The sequence below is a fragment of the Hemitrygon akajei genome, chromosome 11, assembly GCF_048418815.1.
Source record: "Hemitrygon akajei chromosome 11, sHemAka1.3, whole genome shotgun sequence".
Classification (NCBI taxonomy): Eukaryota; Metazoa; Chordata; class Chondrichthyes; order Myliobatiformes; family Dasyatidae; genus Hemitrygon; species Hemitrygon akajei.
This window is the reverse complement of record NC_133134.1, coordinates 36,498,013-36,525,935: the sequence shown is the minus strand read 5'-3', so window position 1 is coordinate 36,525,935 and position 27,923 is coordinate 36,498,013. Positions and strand designations below refer to the sequence as shown.

The following is a 27,923-nucleotide window of genomic DNA, read 5'->3' as shown; positions in this document are numbered from 1 at the left end:
ATATCTTGTGAATATAATTCTACTATTTGAATCAATTGGTTGATCTTAACTAATGAAGGAGCATGTAATTTCAAATTACCCATGTATAGAAGATGTGTTAAGGTATATAATAGCTTTTTTCATTGTTTCTGATTTGCTACCTAATTTTCATTCATTTCAGTAAATTAGAGGGTGGATTTAAAGCTAGATAGAACCATAGAGAGTCGCCTTGGAAAATGCCTCAGTTTATTTTTATAATGGCGGTTGTTCTTTTTTCATTGTTAATAGGGTAATTATAGTATGCCAATGCTTCATCACATGTTACAGGAATTTCACAAGTAGTGGGTGCAATTTATATATATTAAAAACTTCTATTAACAATTATTATTATTATTGAGATAAAGCACAGACTATGCCCTTCAGGTTCTTCAAGTGATGTTGCCCCGCGACCCCTGATTAACTCTAGCCTAATCACAGGAGAATTTACAATGACCAATTAACCTGGTATGTGTTTGGACTGTGGGAGGAAACTGGAGTACTCAGGGAAAACCCACGCATTCCATGGGGAGGATGTACAGACTCCTTACAGATGATGTCAGAATTGAATTCTAGACTTCAGTGCCCATAGCTGGAATAGTGAGAGCCTGTGCCGCAATGTGATTTTGCTTGGTTTCATTTGGAAAGGATTACAAGTATTCAATATTCAACAGTTAAGGTAACAAGTAAAAGATTGATACACAAGATAAGGAGAAATCTCTAGTTCGCTCTGCCTGAATTACAATGGAAGTGTATTCAGTGGAAAGGTAAAAGCTTTGTACAAGTGACGAAGCAATGCAAACAAAAAAATGTTAGAATTTTTCACAAAAATGCTAGAAATACCCAGCAGGTCAGGCAGCTTCTGTAGAAAGAGAAATACACTGTGACCACTTTATTAGGTACACCTATACACCTGCTCATTAATGCAAATATCGTATCAGCCAATCATACTGCAGCAACTCCATGCATAAAAGCATGCAGACGTGTTCAAGAGGTTCAGTTGCTGTTCAGGTCAAATATCAGAATGAAGTGCCATGGTAGAATAGTGGTTAGTGTAATACTATTACAGCTTGGGACGTCAGAGTACAAAGTTCATTTCTGGCATGATAAGATAAGTTTGTCCCATGATTTGGCTAGAGTTAAATTGGTGGGTTCCTGGGTGGCTCGGCTCAAAGGACTGAAAGGCCCTGTTAACCCATAGAACCATAGAACACTACAGCACAGTACAGGCCCTTCAGCCCTCCATGTTGTGCCGACCCATATAATCCTTAAAAAAATAGCACTAAACCCATTTAGTACTAATTCCATAACCTTCCATTTTTTTTTCATTCATGTGCCTGTCCAAGAGGCTCTTAAATACTCCTAATGTTTTATCCTCCACCACCATCCCTGGCAAGTCATTCCAGGCACTCACAACCCTCTGTGTAAAAAGCTTACCCCTGATGTCTCCCCTAAACTTCCCTCCCTTAATTTTGTACATATGCCCTCTGGTGTTTGCTATTGGTGCCCTGGGAAACAGGTACTGACTATCCACCCTATCTATGCCTCTCATAATCTTGTGGACCTCTATCAAGTCCCCTCTCATCCTTCTACTCTCCAAAGAGAAAAGACCCAGCTCTGCTAACCTTGCTTCATATGACTTGTTCTCTAAACCAGGCAAAATCCCGGTAAATCTGCTCTGCACCCTCTCCATAGCTTCCACATCCTTCCTATAATGAGGTGACCAGAATTGAACACAACAGACTGTTCTGTGCTGTGTCTTTAAATTAATTTTTAAAAATTGTGTTTTCAATTACTTTGACTATGGAATGATTTTTGCTACCAGACAGGGTGGTTTGATTATGTCAGAAACTGCTGACTTCTGGGTATTTTCATGTGTAACAAGTCACTGGAGTTTACAGAGAACTGTGCAAAAAAAACAATAAAAAACATCCCGTGAGAGGCAGTTCTGCAGAGAAAATGCCTTGTTAATGAGAGAGGTCAGGGGAGAATGGCCAGACTGGTTCAAACTGACAGGAAGGTGATAGTAACTCATTTCCACACATTACAACAATGGTGTGTAGAAGAGCATCTCTGAACACACAATGTGTTGAACCTTGAAATGGTTAGGCTATAGCAACAGAAGACGATAAACATACACTCAGTGGCCACTTTACTAGGTACTGGGGGTAACTAATAAACCACTGAGGGTAGATTTAATATTTCAGGTCAAAGAAGTGGGAAACAGAAAACAAGCTATTATTAAGTTACAGCAAATACTGGGGAGGCATTGTTGAGACATACTGTAAGAAAATATCAGTGATAATGTGAGGGCAGAGTAGTCATGGGTAAATTAATCCTCTGGTTAAATGGGTTAGCAGATGCTTTTGCTGATTGATAATGAGGACAAAGTGCATTGTGTTGCAAATAGAAAGGATCTGGCACACTCCCAGTAAATTAGGGTGTGATAATGTAGAAAGTCTAAACCAACAAGTGGATGATTTACAGAAGTGCGTACTTCTGATACAGACAGAGAAGATGAGTTTCCTGAGATTGAAGACTTTGATATTGTGTCTGGATGGCTGCGACATGCCCAGACAGAAGATGAGGTGCTATTCCTCAACCCTTCACTGGCCTCATTATAACAATGTACAGATAAGTCTTACGTTGACAGGTGAGTCTGAGTGGGAATGAGATGGAAAACTGAAGTGGCAGGCAACTAACAACTCAGTTTCACAGATGCAGACTGAATGTAGGTGCTCCAAAAAATTGTTCAGATAACCTGTGATAGTTTCTCCATTGTAGAATAGAGTATCCGCTCCATTCTCAATCTTAACTGTTTGTGCGGCTTCCTGCTGTGTTTCAAACAAGGCCCGTGTAAATTTGATGGACTGAATAGACAATAGACAATAGGTGTAGGAGTAGGCCATTCGGCCCATTCTAGCCAGCACCGCCATTCACTGTGATCATGGCTGATCATACACAATCAGTACCCTGTTCCTGCCCTCTCCCTATATCCCTTGACCCCGCTATCTATAAGAGCTCTATCTAACTCTCTCTTGAATGCATCCAGAGACTTGGCCTCCACTGCCTTCTGGGGCAGAGCATTCCACATATCCACCACTCTCTGGGTGACAACAACACACACATCCTGATGAAGGGTCTCGGCCCGAAACGTCGACAGCGCTTCTCGCTATAGATGCTGCCTGGCCTGCTGTGTTCCACCAGCATTTTGTGTGTGTTGTTGTTTGAATTTCCAGCATCTGCAGATTTCCTCGTGTTTACTCTCTGGGTGAAAAAGTTTTTCCACATCTCCGTTCTAAATGGCCTACCCCTTATTCTTAAACTGTGGCCTCTAGTTCTGGACTCACCCATCAGCGGGAACATGCTTCCTGCCTCCAGCGTGTCCAATCCCTTAATAATCTTATATGTTTCAATCAGATCCCATCTCATCCTTCTAAATTCCAGTGTATACAAACCCAGTCGCTCCAATCTTTCAACATATGACAGTCCCGCCATTCCGGGAATTAACCTTGTGAACCTACGCTGCACTCCCTCAATAGCAAGAATGTCCTTCCTCAAATTTGGAGACCAAAACTGCACACAGTACTACAGGTGGGGTCTCACCAGGGCCCTGTACAGCTGCAGAAGGACCTCTTTACTCCTATACTCAATTCCTCTTGTTATAAAGGCCAGCATGCCATTAGCTTTCTTCACTGCCTGCTGTACCTGCATGCTTGCTTTCATTGACTGATGTACAAGAACACCTAGATCTCGTTGTACTTCCCCTTTTCCTAACTTGACTCCATTTAGATAGTAATCTGCCTTCCTGTTCTTGGCACCAAAGTGGATAACCTCACATTTATCCACATTAAACTGCATCTGCCATACATTTGCCCACTCACCCAACCTGTCCAAGTCATCCTGCATTCTCATAACATCCTCCTGACATTTCACACTGCCACCCAGCTTTGTGTCATCGGCAAATTTGCTAATGTTACTTTTAATCCCTTCATCTAAATCATTGATGTATATTGTAAACAGCTGCGGTCCCAGCACAGAACCTTGTGGTACCCCACTGGTCACAGCCTGCTATTCCGAACGGGACCCGTAAATCGCTACTCTTTGTTTCCTGTCAGCCAGCCAATTTTCAATCCATGTCAGTACTCTGCCCCCAGTACCATGTGCCCTAATTTTGCCCACTAATCTCCTATGTGGGACTTTATTAAAAGCTTTCTGGAAGTCCAGGTACACTACATCCACTGGTTCTCCCTTGTCCATTTTCATAGTTATATCCTCAAAAAACTCCAGAAGATTAGTCAAGCATGATTTTCCCTTCATAAATCCATGCTGACTCGGACTGATCCTTCTACTGCTATCCAAATGTGTCGTAATTTCCTCTTTTATAATTGACTCCAGCATCTTTCCCACCACTGACATCAGGCTAACCAGCCTATAATTCCCTGTTTTCTCTCTCCCTCCTTTCTTGAAAAGTGGGACAACATTAGCCACCCTCCAATCAGCAGGAACTGTTCCTGAATCTACAGAACATTGGAAAATGATTACCAATGCGTCCACGATTTCTACAGCCACCTCTTTAAGTACCCTGGGATGCAGACCATCAGGTCCCAGGGACTTATCAGCCTTCAGACTCAACAGTCTATCCAACACCGTTTCTTGCCTAATATAAATTTCCTTCAGTTCATCCTTTACCCTAGTTCCTTTGTCCACTATTACATCCGGGAGATTGTTTGTGTCTTCTCTAGTGAAGACAGATCCAAAGTACCTGTTCAACTCGTCTGCCATTTCCTTGTTCCCCATAATAAATTCACCCGTTTCTGTCTTCAATGGCCCAATTTTGGTCTTAACTATTTTTTTGCTATTCACATACCTAAAGAAGCTTTTACTATCCTCCTTTATATTCTTGGCTAGTTTACCTTCGTACCTCATTTTTTCTTGGCGTATTGCCTTTTTTGTTATCTTCTGTTGCTCTTTAAAAGCTTCCCAGTCCTCCAGTTTCCCGCTCATCTTTGCAATGTTATACTTCTTCCCTTTTATTTTTATACTGCCCTTTACTTCCATTGTCAGCTTCAGCCGCCCCTTACTCCCCTTAGGATCTTTCTTCCTCTTTGGAATGAACCAATCCTGCACCTTCTGCATTATTCCCAGAAATACTTGCCATTGTTGTTCCACTGTTTTCCCTGCTAGGGTATTGTTCCATTGAACTTTGGCCAGCTCCTCCCTCATAGCTCCATAGTTCCCTTTGTTCAACTGTAATACTGACACATCCGATTTTCCCTTCTCCTTCTCAAATTGTAGGTTAAAACAGACCATATTATGGTCACTACCTCCTAATGGTTCCTTTACCTCGAGGTCCCTGATCAAATCTGGTTCATTGCACAACACTAAATCTAGAATTGCCTTCTCCCTGGTAGGCTCCAGTACAAGCTGTTCTGAGAATCCATCTCGGAGGCACTCCACAAACTCCCTTTCTTGGGGTCCAGTACCATTCTGATTCTCCCAGTCTACCTGCATGTTGAACTTCATCTTCGATCTTGACACAAGACTGTCTTCTGGATTCGAATATTGAAATGTTTTCTCCCTGTGTATCAGAACAGTACGTTATCCATTGGTATATCTATGAAGGTTCTCAGTCATCCAGGTCATTGTATATCAAGCTGTAGTAAATCACTGGACTTGCTATGTTGTCTAGAACATGTTTCACCATTCATTCGAGAGGCTTCTTCAGTTCTGATCCATGATGGGTAGTTTTCTGGCTTAAAAACATCTCTACCTCAACATCTCCACAACAGTTCACACATCCAATCATGCATTACCTCTGTGACTCTTAATGACTTTTATGTGATTGCTATATTTTTAAATAACTCACAGAGTTTATAAGCTGGAAAATTACCCATCATAGATCAGAACTGAAAAAGCCTCTCTTTCAGCACACCCTGATTTGTGCATTTTCCACAACCCCACCATTTGAAATACATTACTCTTGTTTGTATTATCATTCTCTATCTGCCCCAGTAGCTCATTTGTCCATGGGACTTATCCCCACAGCAAGACTCTCCTCACCTTGTCATACACACCTCTCCCAACTATTCCTGAAATTTAATTAGCACCTTGTTTTCTCTCTTTTCTAGTTCCATCAAAGGGTCTTTGATCTGCAACACTGACTTAGTTTCTCATTCACCTGCTGTGTATTTCCAGCTTCTGTTTTTGTTTAAGATTTAGATTCAGTTCCTCAAAATTATTTTCTATCAAAGAAGAAGTACTGGAATCTTCTTTCAATTTTCCCTTACTGCAACTCACCATTTTAATCATAACATTTTAGCGTACAAAGCTGCTGATTGTAGTCCAACAAATATTTTCTCTGCTATCTAAGATCATTCATGCACATTATTATTAGTTAATTGTGGTAATATTGGTTTGTATTGTATGAGTTATATGTACCGTGTCGGTCTGGAGGAACATTGTTACGTTTAGCAATATACAAGTATATGGTTGAAATGACAATAAACTTGAAATTAAAGAAGTAGCTTGCATTTTTGAAACAACTTTTATGTTCTCTAAATATCCAAACTATTTCTAGCTGTTAAAGTATTGTAAAGACTAGAAGGGCCGAGATGGTCTGTTTCCGTGCTGTAATTGTTATATGATTATCCCTTTGATCACATGGGTTTTCTCAGGTGCCCCGGTCTCCTCCTGCATTTCGAATACGTATGGACTAGTAGGTTAATTGGTCACATGAGTACAATTGAGTGGGATGGGCTGGTTGGGCTGGAATGGCCTGTATGTGCTGAATGTGTTGTATCTCTTGTTATGATCCCAGCCCCCTCCTTCTTGAGAATCGCAAGATCGCTATTAATTCGGGTCTTGGACCCAGAAAATGAGAGAGAATCCTCAGCAGGACAAAGCAACGGATTTGGCCATTGTTTCTTGGAGACACCTTTGTGGATTGCGATCCTATACTACGTGCCAGCTCTCAGGGCTACGTGTACACCCTCGGGCAATGTGGGCTGGGGATTGCATCACCCCACCCTGATTGGCATCTACAACCCTGCAAGTCAAGATGAAAGAGGGACTGCAGGAGGCAGTACCCTAGTGACGTACCAGAAGGAGACACCATCGCTCATCGCTCCCGTGATAACGGGAAGCTATTCGGAAGCCACATGTGGTCCATTTCCCCTGGCCTGGGGAACGGGTGGCTGATAACACTGAAAGGGACTTCGAACTAACAACGGGGAACCCACGTTCCCGATTCAACGGTTTGCGTCCTAAAGACTGGGCAAGTTTCTTTTCTCACCAAAAATCTCTCTCTCTCTCCAACAAGTGAAACCCAGCGGTCCCCAAAAGGCTAAAGCCTGCATGAACTTGCGAGACTTTTATATTTCCATCGGACAATATTTTTACCCCTAGACAAAACGATAGAGCCACTTCTTATTGATGATTATTACTATACCCGCGCTTTAGATTGAGTATTGACGACGTAGGTTATCTGAATGTTTGTATTAACCTTACTTTGGTCCCCTTTTATAAATAAAAACGTTTAAAAATAGTACCATCAGACTTCAGCGGACCTCTCTATCTTTGCTGGTAAGTGACCCAGTTACGGGGTTCGTAACACTCTAAATACGAAAAATAAATGTGGCTTTATAGTGCTATCACAGTCACAATGTAAGGAAGTGAATTGTTTTGGAGTGAAGGAGGATAAGACATGACTTGCTAGAAGTGTACAAATGATAATACGTTAGTGGCATTTAAAATATTGTTAGATAGGCAAATGGGTGACAGAAAAATAAAGGGCTATGTAGGAAGGAAGGGTTAAATTGATCTTGGGTAGGTTAAAGTTATGACCATAAGACATAGGAGCTGAATTAGGCAATTTGGCCCATCAAGTCTCCTCCACCATTCTATCTGATGTAGTGTTAAACCTCTCAACCCCATTCTCTTGTCTTCACCCCGTACCATTTGATGCCCTTACTCATGAAGGACATATCAACCTCAGAAGTAAATATACCCAACGACTTGGCCTCCACAGCCCTCTGTAATAAGGAATTCCACAGACTCACTGCACTTTGGCTAAAGGTCGGCACAACATCATGGGTCAAAGAGCCTGTACTGTTCAGAGGTGGAGAGATGGCAACATCAAATTCTTTGGTGTTATCATTTCAGATGATCTGCTTTAGGCACAACACCTAAGTGCAATTATGAAAAAAAAAGCATGGCAGTGCCTCTACTTCCTTTGAAGTTTGCAAAGATTTGGCATGATATCTAAAACTTTGACAAACTTCTGTAGGTGTGTGGTGGAGAGAATACTGACAAGTTACATCATGGTTTGGTATGAAAATGCCAATGCCCTTGAACGGAAAACCCTACAAAACGTAGTGGATATGGCCCAGGTAAAGCCCTCGTTACCAGCAAATACATCTACATGGACTGCTGTTGCAGGAAACCAGCATCCATAGTCAAGGACCCCTACCACCCAGGTCACGCTCTCTTCTCACTGCTGCCATCAGGAATGAGGTGTAGGGGCCTTAGGACTCACACCACCAGGTTCTGGAACGGTTATCACCCCTCAACTATCAGGCTCAAGTCAAAGGGTCAAGTCACTTTTTATTGTCATTTCGACCATAACTGCTGGTACAGTACAGAGTGAAAATGAGACACAACGTTTTTCAGGACCATGATGTTACATGAAACAGTACAAAAACTAGACTGAACTACGTAAAAAACAACACAGAAAAAAAACTACACTAGACTACAGACCTACCTAGGACTGCATAAAGTGCACAAAACAGTGCAGGCATTACAATAAATATTAAACAAGACAATAGGGCAGTAAGGTGTCAGTCCCGGCTCTGGGTATTGACGAGTCTGATAGCTTGGGGGAAGAAACTGTTGCATAGTCTGGTTGTGAGTGCCTGAATACTTCGGAGCCTTTTCCCAGACGGCAGGAGGGAGAAGAGTTTGTATGAGGGGTGAGTGCATAACGCTATTTGCTTTGCGGATTCAGCGTGTAGTATAAATGTCCGTAATGGCGGGAAGAGAGACCTTGATGATCTTCTCAGCTGGCTCTTGAACCAGAGGGGAAAACTATACTTAGGTTCACTCACCCTATCACTGAACTGTCCCCACAACCTTTGGACTCACTTTCAAGGACTCTTCGTCTCATGTTCTTGATACTTAATGCTAATTTTTTAAAAAAAAAATTTGTATTTGCATGGTTTGTTATCTTTTGCATACTGGTTGTTTGTTCTGTTGAGAATGGTTTTTCATTGATTCCATTATGTTTCTTGGATTTACTGAGTATGCAAGCAAGAAAATAAATCTTATTGTGGTATGTGGTAATATTATTTTACTTTGTACTTTGTAATTTTCTGTATTCTGTGACTTTGACTCAAGCAGCAGTGTTGGTGGGGATACAGTATTTGCAGAAACGTATGCCTCAAAACTATCCCAGCAATTGTGGCCTTTATTTCTCTCAGAGCTGGTGGATGATGTTTAACTATGTTCTGATGGTTCATGGGTGTTAGGAGATGATGCATTGCAGCTGTGAGTCTGAGATTTTTACTTTCACTTGCTGATTAAGATCTGATTTCTCTGTTCTCAGCACTGGAGGCCATCCCGAGGCTGGCTAACAAGGCATACGATTTTGTGCAGTAGCTGTACTGCTGGATCACTGGATAACCACAACTGAGTAATCAATATCCAAGACTCTGCTTTGTCATAGTACATGGCTGTAAGAAGATTATTAAGTTCATGTAAGCTTGCTTTAATTTTAACATGCCGCCATGGTAGCTTAGCAGTTAGTGTGTTGCGGAGTTCAGAGTTCAATTCAGGTACAATCTGTTAGGAGTTTGTGCGTTCTCCCTGTGAACTGCATGGGTTGCTGCAGGAATTTAGTTTCCTCCCATACCGAAGATGTACTGGTCAGTAGGTCCTGTAAATTGTCCTGGGATAAGCCTAGGGCTTGATAAGATGGTTGCTGTGAAATACAGCTCATTGGGCCAGAAGGGCCACTTCTACGCTGTAGCTCTAAATTAAAAAAAATTAAATGTTGCTCCTTTATAAATGCCTTTTCTGGGAAAACTTCAGAGAACTTAATTATCTTCACGGCACTCTCGCTTAACGTACACAAGGATTAGATGCTGCACCTTCTTGAGAGAGGAAATGAAACTTGATTTGAGAAATGGTGGGGAGGTGGGTTGGAGGTGATTGTTGGTTGACAAATGTAAGCTGGTGTTTTGGTGATTTGTGAAATGGAGATAGTTATTGGAAAGTGAAACTGAGACATTGACTTTTAAGTTACATTAAAATAGGTGAATTTCCATGGAACAGCCTTAGAATAGTGAAAGGAGAAACTAATACCCAGAAGTTTCTCTCTATAGAAAGCTTCTAAAGGAGAGTAAGAAAGAAGCCTTAGAATTATTGTTAAAAGCAAAGGTTTCAATGGGGAACTATGGAACATTTCTACATTGACAAATTAGTGAACAACAGGGCTGGCTCAGGAAGTCTCCATCCTGGATGCAACTTCCTTAGTTCTGCTTTCTGTACAAATTGTTGCTAATGGATGTTTACATGCTACACATTACAGATTGAAAGCTTTTGCACATATGGTGCACTAGAGTTGAAGAATGGCTAACTGCTTATACTTCTTAGCAAAAGTATTAAGAAAATAAGTAGGAATGGTTAATGGGTGTAATGCTACTTGGTTCAATGTCTATAAACTCATTCACTGAGCACGGAGTTCTGTAAAGGCATCCTCAGATTAACCTTCAGACAATCAGATTGATACTGATGGAACATTCTTTGTTGCCATCTATCAAGATTATCCTCCGGCCACCTCTCAACCTCTTCCTCATTCTTATCTTCTTCTTCCTGCTTCAGTACCTCATGCTGAAAACATTGTGTGGGAGATAACAGACAAAGGATGAAGTAAACAGCCTTTCTGCTGAGTTCTGCATGCCACTCACCCCAAAGCAGTGCGGACAATGAGAACTCATATGGAGGAGCCAACATATATTCTCCTCTGGGATTCCACCTTTCAAATTACCACCACTTAGATGTAGTGGCTGGAACATGGGCTGAAATTAAAATTAAAAACAAAGGACCTGCTCTCATTTTATTGAGGAGGCAAAAAATACATGAGACCACTTGGACAGCCCAAGATCAAAATATCATTTGAACCTCCTGGATACAGAATTACAGAATAGTTACAAGATGGAAGGAAGACGCTTAGAGCCTGTCAAGTGCTTGTCGGCTCTTTGTGAGAACAATCCAGCTAGTTCTGTTTCTCAGTTCTGAAAGTTCTTTTCCTAATCCAATTCCCATTTGAAAACTGTAGTTGAATCTGCCTTCATTACTACTCTGGCAGTGCATACAAACCCTAACCATTCACCCTGTAAGAAAGATCCCCTCACCAGCACCTCAATGGAAGCTGACTATATGCTTCAGGATTTGAAGATCATCTTGCAGTTTTGTTTGTTCTCCCATCCTTTCTTCTCTGTTCACATAAACAAAGTCCACTTCATCTTTGCAAAAGAATGGCACCAGTGCAGGCTATAATATTACAGTATTGACCAGTGTTTTTAAAAATTCACCATGACTTCCCTGATCTTGTACTCTGCAACTCTTAATATAAAGCCCTGGATCCTAATGTTTTTTAACCACTCTCTTGGCAACACTATCATTTTCAATAAACAATAAATACAGAGCTTTTTTTCTGTTCTTGTACCCGAGAATTTTGCACTCTAATTTACATGACCTCTTCTTATACTTTCTACCAAAAAGTACTACTTTCTATTTCTCAGGGACTCATTTAATCTATATTGGAAAAGGCTCAAGTGCCTCATGTGTTGAACATGTCATCTCTATTCAGAGGGAATTGGTCCTTGAGATTCTTGAATGGCTTTAGTTTGTGAAGGACTAAAGAACCACAAGTCCCACCTGAACGTTCAGAAGTACCACAATGCTTGTACGTCATTGGGACTGCTCATGCTGATGGTGCTCAGCTGAAGGAAAAGTACTCAGATTTCCATTTTGTGTAGAGAGTTTGAGTGACATCCCTCTACTATTTTACAGTTCAGTCTGTATGGTGCAATACAGGTCAGTTATCACTGCATGGAATATGAATATAAGAATTTGGAGCAGAAGTAAGTCCCTTGACCCTTCAAGTCTGCTCTGCCATTCATCATGGCTGATCCTTGATCTTAGTGTCATTTTCCTGCACTTCCCCAGTATACCTTGATAGCCTTAATATCCAGAAATCCATCATCCCCAATTTGAATGAACTTGGAAAACTGTAGCCTACGGTGACCTTGCCGCACAGGGAGGTTGAAATAGGATTATGCCTGTCTGGATACTATGTTGGTTTTATGTCTGTAGACATCGTTCCTAAGGGTTTGGAGTCTTCTAATCAACCTTCCTAAGGCTCCTCGTACTATCAAGGCTTGATCTTGCATGCAACTTTACTTCAAACATGGTAGCTTCAGACTGAGTAGCACTGGCACAGAAGCACTTATGCTGAACAGGTCTAAAGTTCTGCATTTTCTACAATGATGCCAGGGATGAGGCACTTTGACTGTGTATGTCGATAGGAGAAAGTGGACATGTTCATGTGCATGGAGATGGGCTTCAGAACCAGCCTCTGAATGCTGTGTAGTAGACTCCGGACGTTTGTGAATACTCTGATTAAATAATCTTGCTGCATAATTCAGCCTTCTGAAGACCCATGCCAGCTGGCAGTCAGTCACCAGTGATTGGTCTGAGTTTGAACGAGATGACCCATTTTTCGAACAAGTGTTCCACAAGAATTGGTGTCATTTTGTGCTCATTTAATCAGATAAGACAGGTACCATGTGCAAGATAATGACCTTTGATCTGAGTACCTATTCTGTTTTCCCCTCAAGCACGTTTCACTAAGGAAAAGCTGTTCACAACTCATTTTGAGAAAGATCAATTTTCATCAGCATAGCACTAAAAAACGTAGTACAAGGAAAGAAAAACTTCAAAAAATTGTACTTGAAAACCTATTATGAATTTAAAATGTACTTTTTTAAATTGAGGGGCCTTCAAATTTTACAATACATCTGCAAGCATGCACCATGTTTCCTATTGTGTAGCGAATTGAGGAGTATATAAGATTTATTTGTCAATTCAGTACTTGTGACTGAATAAATCATATTAGATTGCCTAAAATAAAACTCCCATTGATATGTTGCTCAGATTTTCACATTACAAATGCCATTCACAGCCTTAATCTGATGTACTAAAATAATATGGCAACGTGGTTCAAAGGTTCATTTTATTGTCAAAGTATGCATGTACAATATAACTCTGATATTCGTCTTCTCCAGATAGCCATAGAATACAGAAAACACGAGAGAGTCGTTGAAAGAAAAGACAGCAAACCCCCTCCCCGCACGAAAGGGAAAAAGGAACAAAACTCTCAAACGTCAAACACCAACCCCTCCCTTGCATAAAAAAACTAACAGATTGCCCACACGGGAAACGGTAGCTGAATCACCAAACTCCAAACCCCAACTTCCCTCTCGCACAAAAACCAACAGACCGTCCACACAGAAAGAAGTAGCCAGAACATCAAAATCCCCAACCCCCTCCCTCACAAAAAAATCAGCAACAACATTAAACCCCCAACCCCCTCCCTTGCAAAATAGAACAGTGTCAACAGTACTAAGCCCCCAACCCCCTCTCCCACACACAAAAACCAACAGATTTCCCACCGAAAAACCAACAAGAACATCAGACCCCAAACCCCCATTCCCTCCCTTGTATAAAAACCAAAAACATCACCCACCCAGAACCCCAACCCATCAATTGGCAACAAGAAAGAAATCACAGGAAACTCAACGAGAGCAAAATAAACTACAGTCGAACAATCACATAAATCTCAGAATTTTAAAAACATCCTCCCTCCAGAACCGAGGAGTGCGGCCGCTGAAACTCAGTCCTTCCGTGAAGAATGACCGCCGTGCCGCCAACCTGTAGCCTTCCGAGTGCTGCCATCCAGCTCCCAACTGTGGCCTCCGTGGAGAGCGGCCGCTGACCACCTCAGCATTCGCTCCAATGTTTCAGTCTTCCTCGGTGCTTCAAACTGGAGTCGATCATGGCCCCGAGCCCCGCCTCTAGTCTTCTCCATGAGGCAACCCATGCTTGCGGTTCTCCTGGGCACAGCAGAGCTCCGGATCACTCCTTTGAACTCTAAACTGCACGTCACAGGCTCCTACCTGCCATCTTGACCGGATTATCTTGTATCTCGTATTGCACAGTTTTGCCTACAAAACCTACAAACAGGAAGTTCCACTAAACTGAACTGGCTTTATGCTCCACATGAGCTACTCGCACCCTGCCTTATCCAGTACCTTCAGTACCTTCCTTTTCTCATTTCTCCCATCTGCATCCGTTTAAATCTCCTGCAGTGTTTTCAGCCTGATCTTATGACTTTTAACTAATGCAACCTTTCAGCTGAGGAGAAGGAGTTTCTGAACTGGAGAGTGAGCCTAAATCTCTCTGAAATTGCCATGGCACTAATATATTTTGCAGACACAAGAGACGGCTGATGCTAGAATCTGGAGCAATAAACAAACTGCTGGAGGATTTCAGTGAGTCGATAGCATCTTTGCAGGCAAAGGGACAGTCAGCGATTTGGGTTGAGACCTTGCATTAGGACTGAGAGTGCCAAAGGGAGATAGCCAGTATATAAAGAGGTAGGCCAGGGGCTGGTAGGTAATAGGTGGAACCAGATGAGATAGGGGATGATAGGTTAATGGAGCCAGGTGAAGAAGAGGGAGTTTAGAGGCAGGCTGGTAAGTGATATGTGGAAACAGTGGGAAATGAGTGGTGGAGGCGGTGGAGAATAAGAAAGAGATGGAGCCCATCCCTTAGGCTATCTTCACCATTTTTTTACCTGTACTATCACCTTTGACGTGTGCATTGAGGTTCCTCAATATTCCCTAAGACTAAACAATTCACCCTTGCTAAGTCATAGCTATGTCCATCTCGCCAATTGATCAATGTCATCATGTAGCTTAGATTGTCCTCATCATTATCAACTACACCATCAATTGTTGTATCATCTGCAAACTTTCTCATTGTTCCTCTTCACTTTTGCTAGAGTGTTCTCCCTGATACATTTAGATTTTATTTCTGTTCTCACAGTGAAGGCCTGCTCTTCTTGTTGTCTTTGCTGATGCGCACGACTGCCTGTTTTAAACTTTGTCTGCAAGCTTTTCAAACCTTATGCTCTGGGCATTATGTACTATTTGCAAAGTGAGCAACTGTCATTCATGTAGACAGCAATTTGTCAAAGATCAACAAAAGTGCTTTCCTAAAACTGATGTCCCAAAAACCGGAGTGTGGAGTAGGTGGCTGCTGACACATGGGGTGACTTGTGCATAGGATTCTGCCTGTTCAGGGTGTAACTACTCTGAGAGGTTATAATGTCCACTTGGTTACGAAGTATAGATGGAAAGGATTAGTAATGTTGATCATTTTATAGTTTGCTGAGGAATGTTCTGTCATATTGTCCGTGGACAAGCTCATCTGTTATATGGGAGACTGATGAACAGATTGCAGTGTAAATGTTATTTTGGCTACTGCCGTCGACCTCATTAATTGTATTGATCAGACAAAGGAGGTTATGCATGGGTTCCAGATAAATAAAAGGATGAACCATTAATTACAGATTTACGAAATCCCAGACTAATTAATGAGGAGTGAATGTTGTCTTTTTAAACCAGCTTGAACTAAGCAGAGTCTTGATTTGAATTGTGAAGGGGTTGCACCACTCAGTTTGCACCAGCACCTCTGACAGCCCTACATCTTTGTGTACACTCTGTGTTGTTCCAAATCTGGCCTCAGATTACTGTGTGCTGTTGTAGTTTAGGCTGCCTAGTCTTGTCAATTGGAAGTGCCTCCCTAAAGAACTTAGTTTTTCAGACTTGTAATGCATATTTCTTTAAGAACTTCAAGTTATTCCCCCTGACACTCCGTAATGTGTCTCATTTACACTTACGGAAAGCATCTTGGGATCTTTTCCTGAACTGTAGTACTTAATAAAATTAATTTATTTTCTTTTGTCACTTCTGATTCTAAAGCTTTCTCACGGGCCTTTCATTCTCTGATCTGTGTTTCTAACCCACCACTTCCACCATCGTTAATACGCAGTACCTGCATGTACATGACTAGAGGGAACAAGCTTTTAAAGCAAATTATTTGGGAGAAAATGTGTGAAATATTAATGCTGGGAAAGAATTCCACTAATGCCATTGGACATATTTGAAAGATCAATTTAAGCTCTAAAACAGGAGTTTATTAAAGGAGCATATGTTGACTAGGGCATGGATAGCCTTGTGGTGAAGACCTTTAGAGTGGTTATCAAAATTGCAGTTATGGCAAAAAAAAGAAAAAGCTTTTCAGAAAAAAACTTGAATCGAATTGAATTGACTGAGTTGACTTCATTACTTATATCCTTCACCTACATGAGGAGTAAAAATCTTTACATTACGTCTCCGTCTAAATGTGCAATGTGTCACTTGTAATTTGTAATAAGTAGCATGTACAACAGGACAGTCAAAATAGCATAGAAATACAATTGTATCAGCGTGAATTAATCAGTCTGATGGCCTGGTGGAAGAAGCTGTCCTGGAGCCTGTTGGTCCTGGCTTTAATGCTGCAGTACCATTTCCTGGATGGTAGCGGCTGGAACAGTTGGTGGTTGGGGTGACTTGGGTCCCCAATGATCGTTCGGGCCCTTTTTACACACCCGTCTCTGTATGAGCAGAATGGGGTTGAGCGAGATAATAAAACAGCCATGATGGAATAGCAGAGCAAAATCAATGGGCTGAATGGCCTCATTCTGCTGCTCTGTCTTATGTTAATTCCTCTTTTGAATTTGCTTGCAATAAATGAGAAACAGCTCTCTTCATGTTGACTCAATGAAATGCAGTTTAACAATATGAAAATGTGATTTAATCAATAGTTGCTTCAAATTTCTTGAGCAATTATTTTGATTCTGATTTCACGAAGAATTCTGATCTCCCAGAAATGATAGGAAGCCTATTGTCTAGCGAGAAGGCGGGATTGAAGGCAGATAAATCCTCAGGACTTGATCATTTGCATCCAAAGGAAGTGGCACTAGAAACAGTAGCTATGCTAGTGGCCATTTTTTTAACATCCTTTATGCTCTGTATCACTTTCTACAGTTTGGAGGGAAGTGGCTAATATAACCCACTATTTAATAAAAGAGGGAGAAAAGATAGGAATTACAGGCTCATTAGCATGACATTTGTAGAGCGGATTCTTTTATTTATTTTATTTTTATTTAGGTAACAGGCCTATCTGGCCCAATGGGCCTATCTGCCCAATTGCAGTCTGTGACCTGTCAATCTACTAACTTGTATGTCTTTGGAATGTGGGAGGAAACCAGAGAACCAGGAGGAAAACCACACAGTCACAATGAGAATGTATAAACTCCTTACACAAGCAGTGACAGAAACGAACCCAAGTTGCTGGTGCTGTAGTAGCATTAGATTAACCGCGACACTACCATGAGAGTTTGTTAATAAAGATGTAATAGCACATCATTTGGAGAATCACGATAGAAATGTAAATGTGGTTTTATGAGAAACAAACTATGCTAGGCAAATTTAATGGATTTTTATTTGCAGACGTACCTAGTAGAGTAGATAACACTTTGGAGGCAGAGAGAGGCAGGCGGATCGTTATGTGAACCGTGATAGATTAGATTAGGAAAGAGGTTGATATCTTTATGCACCAGCCAGTGAAAGTAAAAGTCAAGGTGAGGCTGGTGGTTAGGAGAGCAAATGGCTTGTTGGGCTTCATTGTAGGAGGATTTGAGTGCAGGAACAGGGATGTCTTATTGTAATTGTACAGGACCTTGTGTTTGTGTGTTGCTTTGGTGTTATTATCTGAGAAAGGATGTTACATAGAAACATAGAAAACCTACAGCACAATACAGGCCCTTCAGCCCTCAAAGCTGTGCTGAACATGTCCTTACCTTAGAACTACCTAGGCTAACCCATAGCCCTCTATTTTTCTAAGCTCCACGTATCCATCCCAGGAGTCTCTTAAAAGACCCTATCGTATTGGCCTCCACCACCATCGACAGCAGCCCATTCCACACACTCACCACTCTGAGTAAAAAAACTTACCCCTGATATCTCCTCTGTACCTACTCCCCAGCACCTTAAACCTGTGTTCTCTTGTGGCAACTATTTTAGCCATGGGAAAAAGCCTCTGACTATCCACATGATCAATGCCTCTCGTCATCTTATACAGCTCTATCAGATCACCCCTCATCCTCCGTCGCTCCAAGGAGAAAAGGCCGAGTTCACTCAACCTATTCTCATAAGGCATGCTCCCCAATCCAGGCAATATCCTTGTAAATCTCCTCCGCACCCTTTCTATGGTTTCCACGTCCTTTCTGTAGTGAGGCGACCAGAATTGAGCACAGTACTCCAAGTGGGATCTGACCAGAGTCCCATATAGCTGCAACATTACCTGTCGGCTCTTAAACTCAATCCCACGATTGATGAAGGCCAATGCTCCGTATGCCTTCTTAACCACAGAGTCAACCTGCGCAGCAGCTTTGAGTGTCCTATGGACTCGGACCCCAAGATCCCTCCACACTGCCAAGAGTCTTGCCATTAATACTATATTCTGCCATCATATTTGACCTACCAAAATGAACCACCTCACACTTATCTGGGTTGAACTCCATCTACCACTTCTCAGCCCAGTTTTGCATCCTATCGATGTCCCACTATAACCTCTGACAGCCCTCCACACTATCCACAACACATCCAATCTTTGTGTCATCAGCAAACTTACTAATCCATCCCTCCAACTCTACATCTAGGTCATTTATAAAAATCACGAAGAGTAGGGGTCCCAGAACAGCTCCCTGAGGCACACCACTGGACACCGACCTCCATGCAAAATATGACCTGTCTACAACCACTCTTTGCCTTCTATGGGCAAGCCAGTTCTGGATCCACAAAGCAATGTCCCCTTGGATCCCATGCCTCCTTACTTTCTCAATAAGCCTTGCATGGGGCACTTATTAAATGCCTTGCTAAAATCCATATGTACTACATCTACGGCTCTACCCTCATCAATGTGTTTAGTCACATCCTCAAAAAGTTCAATCAGACTCGTAAGGCACAACCTGCCTTTGACAAAGCCATGCTGACTATTCCTAATCATATTATGCCTCTCCAAATGTTCATAAATCCTGCCTCTCAGGATCTTCTCCAACAACTTACCAACCACTGAAGTAAGAAGCTCACGTGAAGTAAGAAGTTACGTGTATGAGGCTCTGCCAAGGCTCACCAGACTGACTCCTAGGGGACTGATGTACAAAGGGAGACTGAGATAATTGGGCTTGTATCACTAGATTTCAGAGGATGAGAGGGACTTTTTGACTCTTATAAAATTTTGATGGGACGGGACAGACAAAATGCAGGCAGGATGTGCCTAATGGGGTCACAGCCGAAGGACATGGGGTAAACCATTCAGAAAGCAGTTAACCTGCAGAGTTTTCTACCACAGAAGGCATTTGAGGCCAAATCATTAAATAATTCATGAAAGGATTAAATATATTTCTAAAGGCTAAGGACAATAGGGAATGCGGGAGAAAGCAGGAACATAGTACATAATTTGGATGATGAGTTATGATCATATTGAATAGTAGAGCAGCAGGTTTCAAAGCTGTAGTGCCTGCTCCTGTTGTGTTTCCTTCTCCAAGTTAACAGAAAGACCACGTTAAGCTGATACTCATGTGGTTATTTGTCCAGCTGATTGTTGGGATACGAGAGGAAACTGGAGCACGAGGAGAAATCTATAAATCCACGCAGTGACATGCAACCTGCACACTGACTGTACCCAACATTACAATTGAATTTGGGTCTCTGACCCTGTCAGGTGTAATGGCTGTTGTAAATATGTCACTGTGCTGCCCATATAGGCATAAAGGTGAAGCAGTTAATACTTCAGTGATCTGGGCACTGTCAGTGTGGAGTCTGTACATTCTCCCTGACACTGTGTTGACTTGCTACAGAAACCCCAGTTTCCTTCCACATCCTAAAGGTATGCTGCTGATAAGTTAGTTGAGCACCATACATTAAATTTCTAGGTTGGAGGCAGCAGAATCAGGGAGGTGAGAATAGGGTTACAAGGAAGTAAATGGGATTGCTCTGTGAGTAGGCATAGATTTGATAGGATAGATGATCTCCTGGGTGGGTTGTGATAAAATATGGGAAATATACAAAAAATATTTTCACTATGTATTCGTAAGATGTTGTGAAATTTGAAGTAGTGGAGTCAGATTTGTTATCATTGATTTTGTATGACATGAAACTGGTTGTTTTGTGGCAGCAGTACATTGCAAACACATAAAATCACTATAAATGACCAAAATAAATACACAGTGTAAAAAAAAGAATAATGAGGTGGTGTTTATAGAGCATTCAGAAATCTGATGGTGGAGGGGAGCAAGGTAGAGAGTAAAAAACATCTTAATAAGCCATGCTACCAAGCTGAAATCTCTTAGATATATCTTTATTTATTTACAAAGTGAAGACAATAAATAGCGTGAGACTATTTTATATTGTTGTGTTTGATCCAGCAATTGTGCAATTATTTATATATCTATAAAATCAAAATTGTAACACAAATTAGTTAATGGATAAAATACAAGCAGTTAGAGGTGATAATGCTGTGAAGCTGATCACAGCTTACATGGATTTTGTTAGAAGACATTTGTGCAGATTCACATTCACCCCTTTGCCAATAGTGACCAGTCCTTTAAATGTCAAAACAAGCTAAAGTTTCCCCAACAATTTAAAAAGCCCGCAGTCTTGTTAAAAGTCAATTGCTGGTGTTTTCTGGGTGGTTTTTGTGTTTAAAATTTGATGCAATGTCCTTCCAAGCACATTAAGTCCATTCATTTGGTCAGTTTTTTTAATAACGTTCAGAACAGAGAGTTTAGACTTCACAGCTTGTACAATCCAATTAGTTTAGCATGGAAACAATTTTGGCCTCTGTGAACAGTCAACTGTTGGCTGTAGCTTTGAAGCATGCAAGCTAGATCTGGACTCAAATACTGCCTACAATTATTTTTGTTTGTTACTCACCCAAAAAATGGCTTCAATTAGGTTTGATCCGTAAAAACCTTTTGAAGGTTTGTTTTCATTGCTTGCATGCCAATGTATTCATTCAACTTTGACACAATTTCTGGTGTCAATAGACGCCTAGCAATATATTCCATGCTGGGTTCAACAACAAATTTAAAGAATCGGTTAATAAAAGCCAGTGTGATATTCTACCTTGGAATGATTTTTGGATCCCTCTTGTCTACAAGACCCAAGAAATAGCTGAAGTCAGTTGGCAGCGTTTCTGCCCTTGGTACCAGGGTGGATATTTATTTGTTTGGTCTTGATTTGTGAAGCCATGCACCATCCATACATTTGAAGAAACCTCAGCTTACAAAACTTGTTGGTGGTGTCCTTCTGAGTGTTGGGCCAAACAGACCTCGGTCTGACAGTCCAGGCTTCTGACTAGTTGCCTCAGTTTACTGGTGAAGTTCTTGTGCATATAAGTGTAAAGCAGTGGTACAACAAAGCTGCACGAATATGCCAACAGCTTTGACAAGACCTTAACAAAATAGTAGATTTGATATTGGGTTACTAAGTCTGATCCTTTTGGTTTAAAGGCAATTTGCACTAGTAGTGTCATGTAATAAGGAGCCCACAATACAAGATGCGTACAGACTGTGGCTACTACCAGCGGGTGTATAGAAGGATCTAGCCTCGCAGGATCTTGATCTAGAGGGGTTGACTGGTTCCGAATTCGAAAAATCAATATTAAGGCATAGATTACTGCTACAGCTGGCACAAAGAAGCCAATAAAGACCATGATGGTGTCTGCCACCTCTTTGTTCTGTATTTTTGAGCACTCGATTATCTTGGGAACATGGCTGCACACATAAAGCAGCAGAGATGAAAAGCTGGTCAGCACAGCCCCACCCCAGATGAACCCGCAGACATGTTTGGTGTTGTAGACGCTGGACATGTAGGTTCTTGGCAAAGCTTGCTCAATGTAGTAGTCCAAACTGAGCAAAGTGGTTGAGTACATGGTGACCAGAGCTGAGATATTGAACAAGATAAGCAAGGTGATGTAGACTTCTCTGTTAAAGTTCCAGACGGCCCACTGTGGATTGTCTGGGCCTAGCAGTTGGATCAGTGCCACTAGGCTGAGGATGAGGCCTGCAATCGCGATGTTGACGAAGTAAACATCAGGCATGGTCATTGATGGTTTGTTGTACAGATTGACTAGAACCAGCAGGGAATTATAACAGATGCTAAAAGGAAAGCAAATGATGAGGTAAACGATGGAGAGAATGAACAGGATCAGTTCAAGGTCATAGCAGAACTGCTGGTCCAGACCATTCACTGTTGTGTTGGAACCCACACAGCTCCACATAATGGCTTCACTCACTGTGTTTCAGCAGGTTGCAAGCTTGGCTGTGAAAAGGAAAATAAATTACATTTAGAAATTTTTTTGGCTGAGATGTAACACAAAGCAAAAAGATATTGTGCAGCTCTAATCACACATAAATAAAAATTTGTTGCATGTGTTCTACCTTGGAAATGTAACATGAGTCATTCATTACTGCTGAAAATATCTGGGGATTCCCCAATTAACAGTATTTAAATATTCTGTTTGTCATAAGCTGCATTGTAATTCATAAAGTCATCGCCATCTGCTCATAGGCAGTTATTGGCGATGTTCGATAGTAGCCATGGCAGCAAAATTTATTTACATTCCATGTATGCATAAAAATATCAAAAACGTACACCTACAGATTGTCTTATCTAGTATTGCCACCGTATGGCATATGTCCATAGCTTATGAATCGCAATGCAGAAATACTGAAATGTTTTGAGCTGCCACACTACAGTTTTGGCTAATTGTTTTGTTTGAAAGTTCAGAAATGAACTATATTCGACCTCCATTATTTGATAGGGAAATGAAAAGGCAAATGCAGTGTCTTTCTCATGTAATCTCTGTCCCAGTTTGTTCAGTGTTTTTTAATATTCGAGTTTTGATAGACCTTCCATACATGGACCTCCATCTTCTACTACTGTCTACCTTTGTGTCCAGTTTTTTCCAATAGATAGCGATTGTTTGCTATATTTAATTAACAACATTATTTTGCGACAACTTTTTCTTCACGATGGTAGACACTGAACTAGAAGGACTAAGTTCCTTATCTGAGTACCAATTCCAGCATAATAGATACAAACTTTATTCCAAAACAGTTGGAAAGAATTCACATGGCTGAAAACATTGTATCCAGCACTGAAATTGTTTTCTTCTTTTTTGAACTTCATTCTACTGTCATATTCATGATCTTATAACCAAAGCAATCTGTTTTCACATCTTATAATTTTCATCATTCTGGCACTTCCAATGAAAACAGAGGCTATTGGTTCCTTGCCTCTTAGCCATTTAAATTTGTACACACACTGACTGGCCACTTTATTTGGTAAACTTCTACACCATTTGTTAATGCAATATCTGATCAGCCAATCATGTGGCAGTAACTCACTGCATACAAGTGTGAAGACATGGTCAAGAGGTTCAGATGATGCTCAGACTAAATATCAGAATGAGGAAGAAATGTGATCTAAGTAACTTTGACCATGGAATGATTGTTGGTGCTAAAAGAGTTGGTTGAAGTATCTCAGGAACTGCTGAGGGTTTTCACACACCACAGTCTAGCGTTTACGAAGAATGGCACAAGAAACAAGAACATTCAGTGAACAGCAGTTCTGTGAGTGAAAATGCCGTGTTAATGAGGGAATGGCCAGACTGGTTCAAGCTGCCAGGAAGGCGATGGTAACTCAGATAACCACAAGTTACAACAGTGGTGTCCAGCATGGATGCATAACATGTCAATCTTTGAAGTTGATTGGCTACAGCAGCAGAAGGCCATGAACATACACTCCGTGACCATTTTATCAGGTACAGGAGTTAACTAATAAAATGGCCATTGTATGTCATTGCCCACCCACCATGACTAACAGATCCAAAACACTAGGACAAATTCCTCCTCTGCCTTGTTGTAATTCTGTTCCTCATATTCTCTCTTCTCCTCACCTTTCTGCCTCTGTCTTTAAATTATTCTAAATAACCCCGTTTCTTTCTTTCAACATCCTGCTTTCAGTGGTCAGGAAGATGAGCTTTTGGCATGATATCCACAAAAACAACATTAAAATCAATATACCGGTATTCTCATAGATGTTCTAACAGTGTGTGGTATTAATGGGGTATAATGTACCGACTGAGACTAAAAGTCCTGTCAATATTTTTTTGACATTAAGCTTACCAGTGCAGCAATTTCAGCCCCATAATATTGAGCCTCTATGCGTCAGAAATAGTAAGGATGAGACTGACAAAATATTTCATTCGTGCATCTTCCTTTTGATCTCACAGGTTAATGCATTTAAAAGCAGCCTGCTCTGTAATTTAGTTTCTCATTGGAATTTGGATGGGCTGTTACCAAGATGTGATTCATAATGTAGTACTTGAAGATATTTTTATTTAGTATTGCAATCCCGTGCTATTGCCTTTGATCCAAGAGACGAAACTGTATGTAGGATGGAAGCAGGACCCAGGGGAAATTTACATACCGGGTACTTCACAAATGCTAAGGCCTCCATTCAGATTTCCCTGGTGTCGTGGCCAATATATATTTTTGAACCAATGTCTCTAAATTAAATTACCTGGTCAGTGTCACAAGATTGTTAATAGAAGCTTGTAATGCAAATTGGCAGGGATATTTCCTGAATTACACCGCAGTGTTTATAGTTCAAAAGTCCATCTTCTGTTGTAATGTATCTTGTGACATCTGATAGCCATGAAAGGTACCGCATGTTTCATTCTGTGTAACCAGAAAACGTGGTTGAATAATCTGCAGTTTTCCATCTTTTTTCTTATTTACAAGGTCTCAGTTGTATCCTTTCCTCATGCAACAAATCTTCATTTCAATTTAATGTTGAAAAAGTACATTGAGACACTGCAGATAGTTTTGTGATGATACAAAGAGGAGTGCTTTACTAAGTTGTGATGAGTATACAGAAAACCCAGAAAGGGATATAAATAGGTTATGTGGGTGGACAAGAAGTTGGCAGATGGGAGTACAGTGCAGGAAAATGTGAGGTTTACCACTTTGGAAAGAAAAATGAAATTACAAATCATTATTTAAATGAAAGTACAAAATGTTCCAGTATAAACGGATCAGGAGTGTTGAGCCGGGGATTGGCTGGTGGAGGGAGGGGGGGTTGCATGTTGTATGCTGGTGCAGTACACAATCAGGAAGGCGAATAGAATGCTAGATTATGGAAGAGAAAGTTGATGTAAGAAAGGAGACTGAGTATATAGTGCTTGCATTCAGTAGGGTTCAGAAGAATGGAAGATGATTCTAAGGGAATGAGGAGAATGAATACTGTGAAGATGTTTCTCTAACTGGGCTAAGATTCATAATAATGGGCTACCCACTGAAGATGGAGAAAAGGAGAAATTTCTTCTCTCAGAGGATTGGGACTCCACTGCATAGAGCTGTGGAGATTGAATCATTTAATATATTCAATGTGAATATTGATGGATAATTGAACGACAAGGGTATCAAGGGCTATGGAGAAAGAGCCAAGATTAATCTGACTGAATGGCAGAACAGGCTTAACAGGCTACTCCTCCACCCATGTTCTTAGTGACATAGAATTATAGAATAGTTACATCACAGAAGGAGGCCATTCAGTCTATTGCATCTGTGCTATATCTCTACTAGGGTAACCCATTTGTTCCACTGTCCGGGCCACTTTTCAGTAGCCTTGCAAACTTTTGCCCTGCAATATATTTATCCAATTTTTTTTTATCATAGTTACAATGGAAGCTACCCCTACCACATCCACAGTCAAAATTCCAATCACACACTGCATTTTAAAAGGTTCATGTTACTGATTTTCTTCCCCATTCTTTTATACCAGTGACTTCTAGTCATATATAGTAGTCTTTGAGCATTACTGAATGGTAATAGGCCCTTCAGCTCAGTAAGTCAATGGCAACTGTGGTGCCCACTCAGCTGGTTCCACTTCATGTCCCATATCCCTCTGAGCCTCGCCCACCATGTCCCTATCCAAGTGCTTTCTAAATGCTACCATTGTACCTGCATCAAGCACTTCCTTTGCCAGCTCATTCTGTATACTTACCACCCTCAGCTTGAAAACGTTTCCCCTCCAGTCCCTTCCATTTCATCTTAAATCTATGTTATAGGGAGAAGACTTACTTTCCACTTTATCTACATCTCTCATAATTTTAAATATTGTTAAAGGTTGCCGTTCATTCTCCTGCATTCCAAGGAATAAAGACCTAGCCTGGCCAGTCTTCTCCTGTAACTCAGGCCTTCTAGTCCTGGCAGCATCCATGTAAATCTTTTCCGCACTCTTTCCAATGTAACTGCATTTTTCACATAACATTGTGACCAAGGTTGGACACGATACTCCCAAGCATGGCCTTGCTGATGACTTATACAATTCTAACATAATGTCCCAACTCCTATACACAGTGCTTCCACTAATGAAGGCCAACTTGCTAAACACTATTTCTACTACCCTGTCTCCCTGTGACATGACTTTCAATGAACTATGCACTTTTACTCCCAGGCCCCTCTGTTCCATTACTCTCCCTAGTGTCCAACTATTCATAATATAACTCCTATGCTGGTTTGACTTACCAAAATCAGCTCACACTTATCTGTATTGCAGTCCATTCCCTTCGTCCCAATTCACTAACTGATCAAGGTCCCACTGTAATCTACAATAGCCATCTGATTATAACAATCAACACCTCCTAATTTAAAGTCATCCACGAACTTACTGATCAAGTCTTGTGCAGTTGCATCCAAATCATTTATATAAATATGAATAACAAGGGTTCCAGCACCGATATTCTACGGCACACAACAATTCACCAGCCTTCATGCTGAGAAATTACATTCAACCATCACCCTCTGCTTCCTACTTCCAAGCAAATTTTGAGCACCTAACCAGCTCTCCCTAGATTAGATGGGATCTAACCTAACAGACCAGTCTGTTATGCACAAGGTTATGCTAAAGACCAAATTAACAAAATCCATTGCCCTTCCATCATCTACGTTTTTGGTTGCCAATGCTGACTTAACCTAATCAAGATCTTACTATTCCCTTAACTTTTAGTAACTTTCCCACTACTGATGTTAGGCTGACTGGTTGGTGGTTCCGTGGCTTATCCTTGCTACCCCAATGTAACAATGTACCTCCTCCCTGGTAACATGAATGTCCACCAAAATGTCTCCACTCAATCCTGCTGAAGGGTCTAGGCCCAAAATGTCAGCTGTACTCTTTTCCATAGATGCTGCCTGGCTTGCTGAGTTCCTCCATCATTTTGTGTGTGTTGTTTGGAGTTCCAGCATCTGCAGATTTTCTCTTGTTTCCACTTTGTTCTGTTATCAATTGAGCAATCATGATTTCTCATCGGTAAACACTAAAGAAAAATATTTGTTAAAAGTCCCACTACCTCCTACGGCTCAAGAGATAGGTGGCCCTGCTGATCTTTAAGTAGACTGACTCACTCCATTTTAGCTATAGAACCTATTGGAATTTTCCTTAACCCCACCAGCTGGATGCACCTCACGCCCTCTCTTTGCCCTATTGATCTCCCTCTGAAAAGTATTCTTAATTTTCCTACAGTTATCAAAGGATTCACTCATCCTCAACCTTCTTTTTCTTGACCAGAGCCTCAATATCTCTCGCCAGCCAAACTTTGCTAAAATTGCC

The 27,923-nt window shown here is 41.1% G+C and overlaps 2 protein-coding genes across 8 annotated transcripts in view; one reads left to right on the top strand and one right to left on the bottom strand.

Annotated features, from left to right (window-relative positions):
• The window catches only part of LOC140735485 (protein cholesin-like), a 397,591-nt gene that overhangs the window by 220,528 nt on the left and 149,140 nt on the right, over positions 1-27,923 (top strand). The gene's annotated exons all lie outside the window — the stretch shown is intronic.
• gpr146 (G protein-coupled receptor 146) overlaps positions 20,589-27,923 on the bottom strand; it is a 116,125-nt gene continuing 108,790 nt past the window's right edge. For 4 of the 5 annotated variants that reach the window (XM_073060627.1, XM_073060629.1, XM_073060631.1 and 1 more), the window contains exon 2: positions 20,589-22,568. In XM_073060627.1, the coding sequence (XP_072916728.1) occupies positions 21,529-22,527 (999 nt within the window). In that variant the 5' untranslated portion in view covers positions 22,528-22,568 and the 3' untranslated portion in view covers positions 20,589-21,528. Of the gene's footprint in view, positions 22,569-24,833; positions 24,992-27,923 lie in introns of all 5 variants that reach the window. The other variant, XM_073060630.1, reaches the window with a different exon arrangement.